The sequence below is a fragment of the Necator americanus genome, chromosome II, assembly GCF_031761385.1.
Source record: "Necator americanus strain Aroian chromosome II, whole genome shotgun sequence".
NCBI classification, from domain to species: Eukaryota; Metazoa; Nematoda; class Chromadorea; order Rhabditida; family Ancylostomatidae; genus Necator; species Necator americanus.
This window is the reverse complement of record NC_087372.1, coordinates 18,039,722-18,055,350: the sequence shown is the minus strand read 5'-3', so window position 1 is coordinate 18,055,350 and position 15,629 is coordinate 18,039,722. Positions and strand designations below refer to the sequence as shown.

General features: G+C 41.2%; 2 protein-coding genes across 6 annotated transcripts; one reads left to right on the top strand and one right to left on the bottom strand.

Annotated features, from left to right (window-relative positions):
* Nucleotides 1–589: 589 nt before the first annotated feature.
* On the top strand, nt 590–5,392 carry RB195_018283 (uncharacterized protein; the record flags this gene model as incomplete). Of its 2 annotated transcripts, XM_064185645.1 has the most annotated exons (4): nt 590–675; nt 3,458–3,541; nt 3,614–3,782; nt 5,234–5,392. In XM_064185645.1, the coding sequence occupies 4 exons, from the start codon at nt 590–592 to the stop codon at nt 5,390–5,392; spliced, it is 498 nt and encodes a 165-aa protein (XP_064041526.1). The 2 variants fall into 2 exon arrangements, with proteins under 2 accessions (XP_064041526.1, XP_013302988.2); XM_013447534.2 differs by lacking the exon at nt 590–675 and having other exon boundaries at nt 3,465–3,541.
* Nucleotides 5,393–7,206: 1,814 nt separating this feature from the next.
* Nucleotides 7,207–15,507, bottom strand: RB195_018282 (uncharacterized protein; the record flags this gene model as incomplete). Of its 4 annotated transcripts, XM_064185643.1 has the most annotated exons (11): nt 7,207–7,468; nt 7,539–7,664; nt 7,722–7,816; nt 12,999–13,139; nt 13,199–13,392; nt 13,458–13,545; nt 14,837–14,967; nt 15,021–15,090; nt 15,168–15,250; nt 15,320–15,389; nt 15,436–15,507. In XM_064185643.1, 11 exons carry the CDS (start codon nt 15,505–15,507, stop codon nt 7,207–7,209), a joined length of 1,332 nt encoding a protein of 443 aa, XP_064041522.1. The 4 variants fall into 4 exon arrangements, with proteins under 4 accessions (XP_064041522.1, XP_064041525.1, XP_064041523.1 ...); XM_064185644.1 differs by lacking the exons at nt 7,207–7,468; nt 7,539–7,664; nt 7,722–7,816 and adding an exon at nt 11,234–11,341; XM_064185641.1 differs by lacking the exons at nt 7,207–7,468; nt 7,539–7,664; nt 7,722–7,816; nt 15,320–15,389; nt 15,436–15,507 and having other exon boundaries at nt 13,126–13,139; nt 13,234–13,392; nt 15,021–15,198.
* Nucleotides 15,508–15,629: the final 122 nt, after the last annotated feature.

Genomic DNA, 15,629 nt, shown 5'->3' with positions numbered 1-15,629 from the left:
AAAAAAAGATCTGCAGATAGAACTAATCCTCCCGCACCGCGACCATCTCATCCTCGTACTTAAACATTTGTTTCAGTACCCTTGATGTAAGTTCAACTTTGATGATTATGCTTAGTTCACTCTCAGTACAATTCAGTCAAAATTTGCCACAGAGGAAAATGTCAGCCAACCCTTACAAATAACTTTTAGTTAATTTGCTGTCATGATTAAGAAACCTGTTGATAGTAGTTACTACGCTCGGGCAGAAAAAAATGTGGAGTGGTCAATATTTTTTCTTGCAAAATTTCTAGTAATTCCTACAGATTCCTTCTATAGGTGTAAGCAGAAGGAACGTCACGAGAAACACAGAATTTCAGCACTACGTAAACATAAGCAGTATGTGCATAGCAACTGTGCTGTATAAAACTTACGCGAAATCTTTAGTAAACTCTGTTCTTTTTTGTTTCTGTTCTGGGGCACATACGTACATATAGTCGGGTCAATACGACATGAAACACGAGTGTAGTTGATGTGCATTTGCGTACGCGCTCGAAGCGGCGCTGTGGAGGCAGCAGTTGGAACCGAGGTGGGCCCGTCGCCAACTGCAGCGATGGGTGGTGCCAGCAAGGATTTCACCACGCTCCTAGCCACTACGTTCCACCGAAGCGCCTCGAAAGAAGCTGCGTTCGCAATTGCGTACGTGTTTCATGTCGTTTTGACCCTACTATACATGTGTGTTTTCAAATGAGGAAATGAGACAATTTATGGTGCAGAATTTTCTTCCCAAAAAACACTTCGCAAATAACATCTCAGTGACGAGAAATGAGTACTAAATGCAGTTGCAAAAAATAATCGGTGTTGATCCCGTATCTACAGACTTCCTTGGTGAGCATCTGAACCCAAAGAGAAAAATTTCTTTGTACGGAGCTGAAAATTACAGAATCCTTAAGGGAGAACGGCAAAGAGGGTCCCGGCAGATTCTCCGCGAATGCCTCCGAGGCATAACGTGCAAAGTGGATATGTCGGCGGATACGCGAGCATACCTCGAAGAGGTCACGCTCCAGTCGTCCATGAAGACGCAGACAACCGTCTTAGATGTTCTTCTAGCCACAGAAAGGCAGAAAACTGCGGAGTTACTAGAAAATATGCAAAGAAGAGTGGTATGAGCTGTCGAAATTACCGAATAAGTCAAAGAATAATAGTGTTAGATAGAAGTATATGGCATTTTGTATGGTGTTCTAATAAAGAAAGCAATATGGTGTTCTAATAAACAAAGCAGAAATAAACTGGTATTTTTTCATAGAATATATCCCCGGGGCCTATGGATCAAGTCAAGATTCAAATGTTCGCTGCTCAAAACCGTTCTTTCGTTGTAATATTTTCCCAGAATCTCCGTTTCGCCGACGAGTGGGGCGATGGTGCTGATGCTAGTAAAGAAGAAGAATTTAGCCAGGACTAGGACTGTAAATTATTTCTTTCTCTGGATAGTTACACAAAAAAAAGAAAACTACCAAAATCACTCCCTTATCGATTGTCGCATCACCGAGGAACGGAGGCAGGTACCAGTGCCTTCTCTGCCGTGGGTCCAAGGCTGCCTGCAGAGTTCAGAGCGGCGCGGGCGCGTGGTTTAGCGGCTCTGCGGGTTTGGTGGTTGTTAACTATTCACAACGGTGCGCTCAATAACCACCAAAACCGCAGAGCCGCCAAACCGCGCGTCCACGCAGCTCAGAACTCTAACAGGGCAGAATAATGTGTCATGATGACGAAGTACGTCCGCCAGCGAATGTAAAACTTCTGGCCGTGTAAATACTTGAGCCAGCTTAATTTTTGCGTGTAAGCTCGCAAATGAAGAAAAATCTGGAAACCATTCTTGTAGCTTTCTCTGCTGAACGCGGCTCGGAGACCACGAGAAGATCCTAACGAGCCATTTTGCGTGTTGTATTTACTCATGGCAATAAATTGGCAAGTGGCCAACATTCCCGCGACTTCGCAAAATCACGCATCTCGTGTGGCAAAAAGTATGCAGGCGCCATTCTGTGTTCTTTTTCTTTTTGCTTCTCTTTGCATAAACTCGCAATTGTCGCTTCTCTACACACACTTGACGCACAGTGGCTAACGTATGGAAAGGGCTTTGCGCAGCCATTATGCTTCCCCACGTCTGCGTAGGCATTAGTTCATCGTAATTACGTTCACTGTAGGAACACAATCTTCCTAATAATCTCAAAACTGTTCATGTAGTCGAGTAGACATCAACTTTACAAAGGGCTATGGCTACATCTACATTCGGATATATGACCTTGGAGTTTGTGAAAAGCCTTGTACTATGACCACTGATTATTATTCGTGAGTCATTACAAGTTTAACAGTGGTGAACAAAAACAATAACCAGATGCTCCTGCGCTCGGTTTCTCAAGTAGCGTTTTCGAGTAGTTTTACCCACTCGATGAATTCGTTTTCCCTTCTCGGAAAGCCGAAACCCAAATAATATGCTAAATCACGAGTAAGGTGTAGTTGGAGAGGGCACTCAACCGTGATCTTATTTCTCAATCTTCCTTTTCTTTCTCGAAGCAGCTTTAACTTTTATATCACAGATCCTCTAAGACTAATGCTTAGGTTTCAGGGTCCCTAGTGGCTTCGTTACTCACTTCCAGAAATAGGAGCGCCCTTGAGTGACTCAAAGCTCTTTTCTGAAATACACGACAACGAACCCTATCTGTAAAGCCCCATAATGCATTCTTCGAAGAGAAATGAAAAGCCAACAGTAACAGATCCACGCGAAAACATACATTAACTCCCTCTATCACTGTACTCTCAACGCCACAAAACCATTACGCCCAACGATTGTAGAATAATGCGCCCCAATCCAACTGGAAGCTAGGATGCGCATCGAATACTCAGCCGGCCGAGTCAGCCACTGAATTTCTCAATTTTTGTGGGGCGTGGGATTTCTCAGCTGTGGATTCGTCCCATTCTGAAGTTCTTTTTCAAAAATAATTAGTTGTTATACAAAGAGCTGGCGATGATTTTGGTTGTAGGTATGCGTCTCCATTGCTGTGTTGTTAGTATCGTCTTTAAGACTTCCAGCGAATGAACTACATTGAGGATCATTAGTTGGCTCCTTTGAACTCTTCTACTTTGCACATACTTGTAATGCTTAGGTATTGACGGTGAATCTGTAAAATCTCTTGGTTTCTTACCTTTTCTCCGATCTCTTTCAATCTTTTTAATATCTCTTCAATAAAAATCGTAGCTACTTTGCACCGAAATCACAACAGCTTCCTACATATTAGCCATTTCATCCTTCTGACTATTTCTAAGATATTTTGAGTTCTTCACTTCTGATACTTTTGTAGCTGTTTCTCCCATTCTTCTTACTAACTGTTTTTTTTTTCTGAATGATTTCAAAACTGTTGGCTCCATGTTCATATTTCATAGACATGTTTTCTGCTGCAGCTACGGGAATGTTATTCTGTTTTAGGGTAAAGATGGTGACTGTATCCGGTACAAAAGTTAAGATCGTTAAGAAGAAGGTCACCAAGTTTAAGAGACATGAGTCCGAAAGGTTTTTTTTTTCTAAAGTTACATTTACAGCTCTCTTCTACTTTGCTCTTACAAGAAGAGATGTAACTTTTAGGTATCACCGCCTGAAGCCAAACTGGCGCAAGCCAAAAGGTATTGATAATCGCGTTCGCCGGCGATTCCGAGGAATGCGTGCTATGCCCAACATTGGTTTCGGATCCGACAAGAGAACTAAGTTTGTTCTTCCATGTGGCTACAAGAAGGTGTTAGTCAGGAATGTCAAGGTGGGAATGTCGTAGATGATCTATTCTATTATTTTTGAATAGAGTGAAGAAATTCTACTCATTTTTTGTTAGTGCTAAATGTGTGAAGAAGTCGTATCAAAACTGAAATTAGTCTATCTTAATTTACAAGATTTTGATTAATTTGGTCAATCGTGCTTTAAAAATGTCTGAACACACTACACACTTTGTTTAATCAGTGCTAACGAGACACTGATTGTCTTTCCCAGAGTGTGGTCTTAATTCTGATGTTGGATCTACATCTTTAGGTAGCTCTGAATGTTGAGGAGGGAAAAAAGAACGAACATAGACTTTTTCGAACACAATCATACTTGCGATGTCCGTTTATTTGCAGTCCCATTAAAAATTCTCGATACTGCGTTCCGTTTCGTGTGTCAGCGCTGTATTCTAGAATAAAGTTAACTCATGAATGGCAATATTACCTCATTAATGATGGACCAATGAAAACCAAAAGTAGTAACCAAAGAGAAGACCTTTTTTCATTAATGGATTTGACATCTCTTTTTAGTGTTTGCGTTCTTTCGTTCAAATACAAATCTCTTCCTTTTCTTAGTTGTTACCAGGACAGAGTAGGCTTATGCGAGGACCTTTCCCAGTTCTTCTCTAGTTTGGTGTGTACATGTAACTAGAGGACAAGTAGAAATCGTTTGAGTTCTGCAGTGACACAGACCTTTTTGGCCACCAAAAATATTCTAGTAATGTAGGTTATTGAAAAGTGTTCGATGTACATCAAGCAGAATCAAGCCGCACCCACAAATAGAGATACTTCTTATTCTGAGGTAGGATCAGTTGCATCACCTACAAGTTGGCATCGAACGTACAACGACAAGCAGCATGCTGTTGTGTTGCTACTTTAACGTGATGTTGATTTGCAATGAGTACAGCTTTCGTCACTCTTATCTTGAAAGAGGTGATCACTGCCGAGAAATATTTTAAATGCTTTAGAAGTTCTAAATACACTGGTAGTCTTCAGCACGTCGTTAGTTACTTCGATAAAAATGTTTGAAGTAGAGCTTTATCAGGTAGCTTACGTAGATATGTTCAGATCCTTGGGTTCCTTCACATTGCTCTAAAGAGCATCCATGGGTTCTTTTGCTATATTGTTTATCTTTTTCCGCTTTCTCCGTGGATGCCACAAACAGTAGAATGCAGGGTTGTGGTAAAGCCTACCGGATAATTAGAAAATTGCTGTCGTTTTCACTTTGAAAATTGTACCATTATTTTTGCTCATGTTTTCGCGACATGACACGGCCGTTAAACTGGCGATTTCCTTTCGATTGAATAGAAATTGAATGAATCAAAAGCTAAACTGGTATTCGCTTCACTACTTCATTATTTATCTCGAAACTGTACCATGACCATGGATTTCTTAGTGCATGATGTTTCAGATATGTTTTAACTTTGTATAATTGTCCAATACCAACTTCTTCCAGGACCTAGATATGCTTCTTATGCAGTCGTTCCGATACATCGGTGAGGTCGCACATAGTGTCTCAGCACAGTCCCGCAAAGCAATTGTTGAGCGTGCAGCACAATTGAACATTAAGCTGACGAATGGGCATGCCCGTATTCGCACAGAAGAAAGCGAGTGAATTTGTTTGTTGTGTGATAAATTGTTATTGTTTTCAATTTACTTCCCTGTTACGACCTTCGTGCAGTCACTTAAGTTTTCTACTTCATAGACTGCGCAATATCTTATTGTACAGTTTTTTTAGTTGGGTGTCGTTTAATAGTTGGGTATTTACCAACTTCGAAATATCTATAAAAAAAACTATTACATTCGAAAGTACGCACATACTTTCGACGCAAGATTCCTATTTAACGGACAGTCTTCAGCCATCTTTGTCTGATAACATTTCTCCGGTACCATTGAGCAGTGTGGATAGGCGGTGAATAACTTTCACTTGCAATGGTACAATGAGTCGTTGTTGTGGTTCATGATGATCTTCAACGAGGATTATGCTGTTGATAAATGAGAATGGTGAACCTGGTTATAGAATTTGAAGTTACGGCAGAAATGATAATTGGAATGTTGATGTGTTTACAAGTTCAGTTATGTGACAGCTAGTGGTATGGCTAACATTGCTAGAGAGTTTAGTGTGCAAAGGAATTAGAAGACTTTGCGTAACACTAGAGAAGATGTCGTGGCCTAACATTCCTAATGTTTCACCTGTGTGAGCAGTGAGGGTAATCATTCGTCTTGTGACATCTAAAATCTCGTGCAGTAACATCTTGTTTCATGTGACATCACGTTTTGCCGGGATTTATAAGCTCGACGGAATTATTAGAAGAAAAGCAGATTTAAATGTTCCTATGCACCGTAAACTTCAAACGTCTTTCAGTGGTATTGTGTTTGTGTAGTTTTCTGATACGACAGATCAGTGCTTACCATTGCGTCTATTTCTTAATATTCGCTTTCTGTATTTGTACCGTAACTAAGCAAAACAAGAAGCATGAGTGTGTTTGCTAAAAATAACTTGTAGCGCAGTCGGTTAGAGGTTGTACTGTGACTATAACACCGATCGAAGGTTAGGGACGGCCCAGCGCTAAGCATTTCATTTCTTCGGTGTCGATAAACTGGACCAGGCTTGTCTTGGAGGATAAAAACGATTTGATACATATTATACGTTATACATGCGATCAAATGAGCAGCGTCTGCGATGGATAATGAAAGTAGTAAAATACATACAACAACGCTTCGAAATCTATTGGTCCACAAGAAAATCCCAAGACATTGTTGTAGAATGTGAGATCAACGGGGGTTCCTTTAGATTTTTTTCCTCATGAAGTGTCTTTATTTCTTGATTGCAATACGGAAGATGAAAGAAATACCTTGCATAGTACATCACCATTGTAGTCTACAGCAAATAAGGGAATCAGCAAAACAGCTACGAAAAGTCTAGGCAAGTCTATCACGTTTCCAATTTTTTGGTTCGTAACCATTTCTTCTATCTCCTCTTTTTTTAAAATCGGACTTGCAAATTGCAGAGAATTTTCCTTATCGTTAGGGTTTAGCAACCTTCTCCAAATTGCTTGTACGTGTTATTCCTTGACTTTTTTTAAATAACACTTCCCTTGTTTACGTTCTATAATAGAGATGGACTTATTACCGTTTCTCGAGAAAGTTACTAAGGAAGGGAGAAGTGGGTTCCGACCGTCTTCTTAACTACTTCAAAAAAAAAAAAAAAAAAAACATAACAGATTAAAAGACTGACTGTGATTGAGAAAGGAAAGAAAAACAGAAACAAAACTGGTAAAAGTTTCAGGAAGGAGATGACGGAATTGTTTTATCTGCGTAGTTTATTTTATTCTCAGTGAATAAGCTCAATCAATAAGTTATTGACAGTCAGAAGTGCATGAAACTGTTGTGGACGCTATGAAGAGCAAACACGACTGAGACTAACCATCATTTTGTACTATAATTCCACTCATCAGAGCCCAGATTGGCTCCCTCCACTCTCCATCCTTTGCTTTTCAGCTGAGCTAAGAATGTACCAAATTTCTTCTCGGAATCTACATCCTGGGAAGAAAGGACCTCTATATCAAAAACAGCGTTCAGTACACAAATGTCTGGTGCGCTTTCAGAAAGAGCAACCCAGCCTATGTTCCTGTGTGTGTCGTAGAGTAGTGTGTAATTGTCACACACTCGGAGTAGTGCAGATGGAACTCTAAATACTTGCAGTACAACATAGGTAAGGCCAAAACTGGCTGAGAAATGCAGCTGCATCTGCACACCACCTTTGTTTGTATGACAGCAAATTGTACAATGAGCATCCGAGATGACGCACCCCAAAAGAGTAGAAAAGCGGCTCTGCGTTATTGCACTCTTGAACAGACAGAACACGGTCCGATGCTAGCCACGACCTATTAAAAGGGAAATGTTGGTTTGTATGAAAGATTAAAATGTATTGTTGAAGAAACCTGATAAGGATAGTTGCTCTTTTGAGGTTTAGAGTCTCTATGTTCAAGGAACGAACGGCTCGGTAGTTCGCGTACAAATGCACACCGGTAAAGATCTAGAAAGAAATGAACAAGTATTGAATCGTACATATGCGGACTAAATGCATACCATATGTAACATTATAACAAACACCAGTCTGAGCGTCCGGCTAAAGCCGGACTTCAGACTTTCTGTGGTGTTCGCTTCTCTCCCCTTCACTGATCAACGAAAATCAACATTAGTACCCTTTTCTGTGAAATTAGACTTGTGTATCTCTAACAATCTTCTTCATCATTTTTCAATTACAAATAAAGGCAAAAGGTTTCATAGTTTTCTTTCTAACCGCGTCAGTCCTACATTTGGAGAATATTCAAACTTTAGCTTCAAACACTCCATCGATAGCAATATAACGTAGACACAATTTGAACGTATTACTTGAAATTTGGGTTTTCCTCCTGTTTCCCTCCAAGAGTTATCAGAGGATGATGTTTAAGCACAAAATGACGTGAAAGGCTTTATCCTACTGATAAAGATAACGGTCTACGTGAGATCATGCAATCTGTTCGCTATTACTATTTAAGCAGCCGTTTGCATGCATGTTTCCACTTTCTGGGGAAAGCATGCTACCAACTTGAGGCGAACAGAGAAGGAAATAGACACGCGGAGGAGTCATAAAAGTGAAAAGCAACGCGCCCAGTGGCCACGGCTATGAAACATCCCATTTACATTTGCAACATGCACACGAAGTTGTTGGGAACCATTTCGATGCCGCGGGATCCGCTTTACCCTATATTATAGCTATCTGGCGCCGGCGCACCATTCCGACGCCAGAGGACCCGTCGCACCCCATTTTATAGCTTTCTAGCGTCGATGCACCAACTCGACGCCGGTGGGCCCGTCGCAACCTCTCTATGGGTATCTGGCGCCGGCGCGCCAACCCAACGCCGGTGGGCCCGTCGCAACCCCTCTATGGGTATCTGGCGGCGGCGCACCATTCCGACGCCAGTGGACCCGTCGCACCCCATTTTATAGCTTTCTAGCGTCGAGGCACCAACTCGACGCCGGTGGGCCCGTCGCAACCCCTCTATGGGTATCTGGCAGCGGCGCACCAATCCGACACCGGTGGGCCCGTCGCAACCCCTCTATGGGTATCTGGCGGCGGCGCACCATTCCGACGTCGGTGGACCCGTCGCAACCTCTTCTATAGGTATCTGGCGCTGCCGCACCAATCTGACGCCAGTGGAGCCGTCGCACCCTCCTTTTTGAATTTCGTGACTGACACACGTGACAGAACAAGCCCGTTATTATATACCAGTCTGAACGTCCGGCTAAAGCCGGACTTCAGACTTTCTGTGCTGTTTACTTCGCTCGCCTTCACTGATCAACGAAAATTAATATTAGTGCCGTTTTCTATGAAATTGGACTTGTGTATCTCCAATAATCCTTCTTCTTTTTTTATATTATAACTAAAAGCGGATAATTTCATAGTCTTCTTTCTAGACTTTCCAGTTCTACATTTGGAGAACATTCGAACTTCAGCTTCAAACACTACTTACCAATACATTATAGACAAAATTTAAAAGTATCACGCGAAATATGAGTTTTCCTCCTGTTTTGTATAAACAGTCATCAAAGAATGATGTTTTGGCATAAAATGACGTGAAAGACATCATCTTACTGATAAAGATAACGTTCCACGTCAGATCAAATAAACATCTTGCTACTATTTAAGCAGCCGTTTGCATGCGTGTTGCCTCTTTCTTAGAACGGCATGCTACGAACGTGAGGCGAACGAAGAAGGAAATAGGCACGCGGAGGAGTCATAAAGATGAAAAGCAAAGCGTCCAGTGACCACTGCTATCAAACGGCTGCAACCACCTATCTTTTGCGTCATGCACACGACACGTCACACACACACACACACACACACACACACACACACACACACACACACACACACACACACACACACACACACACACACACACACACACCGACACACACACACACACCGACACACACACACACCGACACACACACACACACACCGACACACACACACACCGACACACACACACACACACACACACACACACACACACACCGACACACACACACACACCGACACACACACACACCGACACACACACACACCGACACACACAAACACACACACACACACACACACACACACACACACACACACACACACACACACACACACACACACACACACACACACACACACACACACACACACACACACACACACACACACACACACACACACACGGACTAAGCTCGTTATTATATATATTATGATCATCATGATCATGGTGATTATATTCAAAAACAACTTAATCCACATTTTGTTTACGCCTCGAATTATTTGGACACTAATGTCGAATTCATGTTTTATGGAATAGTTCCACTTTCATCTCTTACACAGATGGTTACGACTGCAGTGTTTGCCGCGTATATTTTTCAGTAGATGCCCACATCGCAAATGGATGGACATCATACTTCATATCATAAAGAAGAAATTGAGAACCTCTATCTATGTTACAGCTCCCAAATGAAGCACCAGCAGAGGGGAAGATGACAATGATGCACGTCAGTTGAAAGTCCAAATTCACTTTCAGAAGAATTCCCACTTAGTTATCTTCACTGTCATTACTGTAACTGGACGTTAGCAAGCGACCGTATTCGTGTGCTATGTCGTCCTGACATCGATCTGGAGATAGTAGTTCCTCTGTTCACTCCTTTCTTTCATCTCACCATTTCTTCCCCTTCACAGCCATAGCAAACCAGTGTGAAGGCCAGCTAACGCCGCATGTCAGCCTTTTTGTATTGTTCCCTTCGCTGCGTTTCAGTGACCAGTAAGGTTAAAGTAGGCACACTTTCTGTGAATTTCTGCAACAGAATTAATACTTTTCTAACGACATTTCTTTCGCTTTTGTTAAAAGAAATATACGCAGTGACGAAATGTTTCGTATCCTTCTTGCTAAATGTGTCGCTGCTACATCTAGAGAATATTTACAGTTGATTTTACACTTACGTTTTTTTCGATATTGCTACAGCTGGAAAACATTATTCAAAGTATTGGACTAAGTTCTCGTCTTTGCTCAAAGCAATTAACGTAGAGTGATGCGCTAGACGTTCTTCTTTTAGAAATTAGACAAAGATCTGCTTAATTGACTGCTGCTTTTATAATTTCTAAAGGAAGGACGAAGTAAGCAAACATGATGAGGGTTACGTACAATGAAGAGACACGAAAGAGTACATTTGGATGGAACGCTAGGCCGTAGCCATTGAACGGTTGATAATTTCTCAATCACTGTTCGAAAAATTCGTTTAGAATTATTGCGCGGTACTGGTGCATCAATAACCCCACTGGCTCTAATTTCTTGGGCTGTCTAACCAATCGCGTACTGTGGGATACGTCTCGCTACCTTCTTGTGCTGCAGGACTTCTCGACGTAAAAAGATCCGTCTCACGACATTTTAGCGCCTTCTGGCGCCAACACACCAAACAGACATGGTAGAATCCGTCTCTTTGCTCCATCACCCATCTGACGCCGTTGAAGCAGTCTCACTGCCATCTATAACTTCGTTATATCTACAATTTCCTTATAAATATCATGCTACAACTGAGCCACTGTCAAGAACTATGTAACAGTACATCCAACGCTTGATAGGACAGGTTAGTTTTAATAATATGTTGAGGAGAGCAGGAGAGCACATAAACTTTCACTAGCACATTCACCTCAAATTCTACAAGACAGTAAAAGTTACAAGCCTTCAAATTATCAGATGGATTGAAAGTTTTTCTTTAATGTATTCACAAATACCAAACCTATCGCATTCTCTTTCAAAATATTTTACCTTTTTCTAGTAGAACTCAAGAAGAAAAAAACTAAGGAATTGTGGTTTATGACTCTTCTCTAGTCAATATCTTTTGATATGACTTTTTCCCCCAAGTTTTACTGATGTAACATATTTAAGAGTAACAATTACGTCCTCTAATTTCGTTGCAGAGAAAACATGCTATGATGTCCGAGAGTTTAACTTAAGCATACAAAAATAAACTATTGAATGTGAATATTTGTTACAGCCTAAACCTCGCATGACTGCAGCTGCGGTGCATTTGCGTACGAAACGGAGCGGTGGAGCTAGCAGTTAGAACCGAGTTGGCACCGTCGCAAACTGCAGCGATGGGTGGTGCAAGCAAGGGTTTGCCGTGCTCCTAGTCGTTACGCTCCACCGAAGTGCCTCGAGAGAAGCTGCGTACGCAATTGCTTGCGTACTTCATGTCGTTTTGACCCTACCATACTTGTGGTGATTATGTTCAGGATCTCATCTCAAACACGACGAAAAAAAGTAGAAGCAAAAGTTTGTTGCACATATACATTAAAAATCCTTCTTTTCACAAAAACGTGAAAAAACAGGAACACTGGAAACTTTTCAATTTTTTTTACAAAAAAAAAAAACCCGGACAAAGTATCAAACATAACACACATAAGAAATCAACAACAGTAGAAAAGAACTCTTTGTGCAAATACTGAAAAAGATGAAGCAGTCAGAAAAGAAAGAGGTCTTGGATTTCATCTCATGCGAAGTTTAGACTATAACAAATATTCATATTCAATTCTTTTTTTTTGTGTTCAAGTGTGCGCGTGAGTTGGATAGCTCGATAATTTGGGATTTTATACCCAAGACAGTCAACGGTGGTTCAGTGGTAATGTTTATCAAAAGAAGAGCAATGAAGTTAAGAGCACAGAATAATTGCCGACCTAGTAGCTAGTAGAAAAGCAACATTTTCTACAAGGGCGCCGCCTCCTTGCCCTATGATCAGCAAGGAGGGGGCAGTGTGGCCACAAACATTACAAATGATCAATTGTCGTGTTCCGAGATCGGAACATCAAGTTAAGCTCTCGAACATCATAACATGTTTTCTCTGCAACGAAATTTAAGAATGTAAATAATATTCTTAAAGTTGTCCGTGCTTGATTGCTCAATATTGTGAGCAAACCATCAATTCAGCAATTAGGCAAAAAATTAAAATTCTTTAGACTTCTTCTAGAGAATAATTAGAATTCATGAGCTTCGGGATGGCCAATGATTACTCTTCAGCGGAAGAGATATGCCAGATGACCAGAGAAAAATTAGTAGCTTTTACGAAGAAATACGAGTTTTTCTGTTTCAATTTAATGCAGTTATTGCATTCGAAATAATGTTGAGATTAGGATAGCAACTAACCACGAACAATGACCAAATAAGCGTATGTTTCCCGCTCACTAGAGGCAGCATGATCAACGATGCAAGAAGAGCTGTCATATTCACCATGGTTTCTTGACTACCATCTTTAGAAGACACATCAGCCAAGTTATTCCGACGAGCCTCAAAGACTTGATTCAACGATAAGACTAGAAGAACAGGAAATAATATTTAAATCTTGCTTGATGTTGCACTATAGCTGTTCTAGTAGCTGCACCTGCAACACCAACGACACATCGTAGAAGAGATGACGTGCACGCGCAAACAAAGAACAACCCAGGTAAGGCTGGTGAAAGAAGATCGACAAAGAAAGCGACGTCGTTCATAATATCAGCTACAAGGCGCCATTTCTTGCAGTCATAATCAAGTTCAGATCCTACAAAACTAGCATTAGCATCTAGAGAAATGAAAAAAACGCAGGAAATCACTCGATACACCTGCCTTTGAAAAAGGAGAACGTAATACGACCTATCATTCCAAGACCATCTTTTGCAATCCATGTGAGAGAAGCCGCTAGAGCAGATGCTGACTAAAAATATTCCAATGTTATAATACAATGAAGCTGTTTCTTTTAGCTAGTAAAGCATAGAAGATGGACAAATGGAAGAAAAAAAATATTCTTGTAAACACTCAAGCCTTGTTTTTCAAAATGACACCAAAGTGGCAAAATTAGGGATCGATGGTGTGAGGGCGCTGGCTACTGAAGAGAACTTGATCCTACCTACCTCCTCGAAATATATGTTTTTACGAGCGCAAATTGCCAAAGCACAATGTGAAATAAAACCGTTATTCCTACACCGCGCAAACGCAAGTTTATGTGTATCACTGCAATCGAGTCGTTTCGAAGAAATCCTTCACCAGACTTGTGAAGTGGTAAGAACCGGTGCTATTCAACTGTCTATTGAATTGTGCTATTACATTGGAATAAATTATCATCTTTGAAAAATGTTCAACACAATCTCTCTTTCCTTCCTCCTATCAATACGTTCAAGTCAAAACTGCCTGAAGTCTGGTGCAATTGCGACCGTATCTCCGCCAAGGTTTAGTATAAGGCTAGCAAGAGATTTATTCTATGTATGATTTATTTTATGTGTCAATGTATTCTATTTACTGGTAAACTAAGCTGTACTGTTCATTTATTAGAAAATAAAGGATAAAAGATAAAGTTTATGGCGTTAATCATTCCGCTTGGGATGCGCCCCCACGTTCCCCTGAATTCAGAATAGTTTGAGGTTTACGAACGTGTAACTGTCCTAACAATGAACTGCGGTGGCCAGCCGATGTGTCAAGTCAGTGTTTTTATCCTCCCAGACAAGTCTGTTACCAATTTATCGACCCGAGAGGGATGAAAGGCTTGGTGAGCACTAGGGCGGATTAGAACCTCCGATCGATTGTGCAGGAAGCGGAACCTCTAACCGCTACACTACACCCTCCCATTAGAAAATAAGTACACGAGAAAAGGAGGGTGGCTAATCCGTTTGTGTTTTTCCAAATTTGATCTGTCCAAACCAGAAAAGAAACACAAATCCCATCGTGTCATATGTTCTGTAGCAGAAAAAGTTCCTATGTTCTACTTCTACACTCCGTAAAACGCGTTGCGTGCAGTTCTAGGTCCTTCCAAAAGGAACACATTGATTTAGCAGTAGAAGCTACGAGAATGGTGTCACCTTAATCGCCCGATTATCCTATCCTTAATTTCGATTAATCTTTACAGATTTCGTTCTTCCAACTTTTTTTGTCCCCAGCCTTTGACTTCCTTTTTCGAGGTTCTAAATCCATATTCACCTTCCCTTTCTTCAAGAAACAGATGACGAGTTCACCTGGTTTCCCACTCCAGCTCCTTTTAACACGGCTTCAGTCGCTAATGCTGCGGTCATTGAACTCGCAAACGCTTGCATCGTGTCCCATAACTGGTAACGAAGATAGTCCTCACTGACAGAATACGGATAGCCTTAACATCAATTTATTACATCCCAAATCGAGTAAAAATGAAGTACAACTCGCCTTGAGGAAGGAAGACATTGATAAATGATGCTTGTATCGAACTCAGACAGAGCGAAATCGAACCAACCGTCTTGTTACTAGTTTCAGAAAACGGCCGTAAAGCGGTGACTGAGAGCGAGTCACCAGAAACTTTCCTGACTTTTTTACCAGCATAGCTTTCCGTGAACACTTCATGCATTTTGAAATTCCGAAGGTTGTCGGTACTCGTCGTTGATACGTCCTTGCTTGTGCTATGTAACGTTTTTCAAGTTACCATTGATTGAAAAATAGATGAAAAACTTCCAATCTCAATGCAGTACCTTCACAAATAAAGAACAAATCCGCCGACCAAAGCTCTTTTGCGGATAGTTGGAGCAATTCTTTACCCTGCTAGAATCAATAGAACATATTGCTAGAGCACAGATTTCGAAGAGACGTCACACGAGAGCAGATGTGTCCGACCCTCAATAGTGGTACTGTCGGTCTGATGTTGTGCAAATCGCTTCATGTCCGTTGATAACTTTTTTCTTGGGTTTCCCGTGTGTACTCTTAGAGTTAGTGTTCGAGGTGTTAGAATTAGTTCTTGACAGTATATCGTTAGTCTTTAAGAGCACGAGGCGGATAGCATAG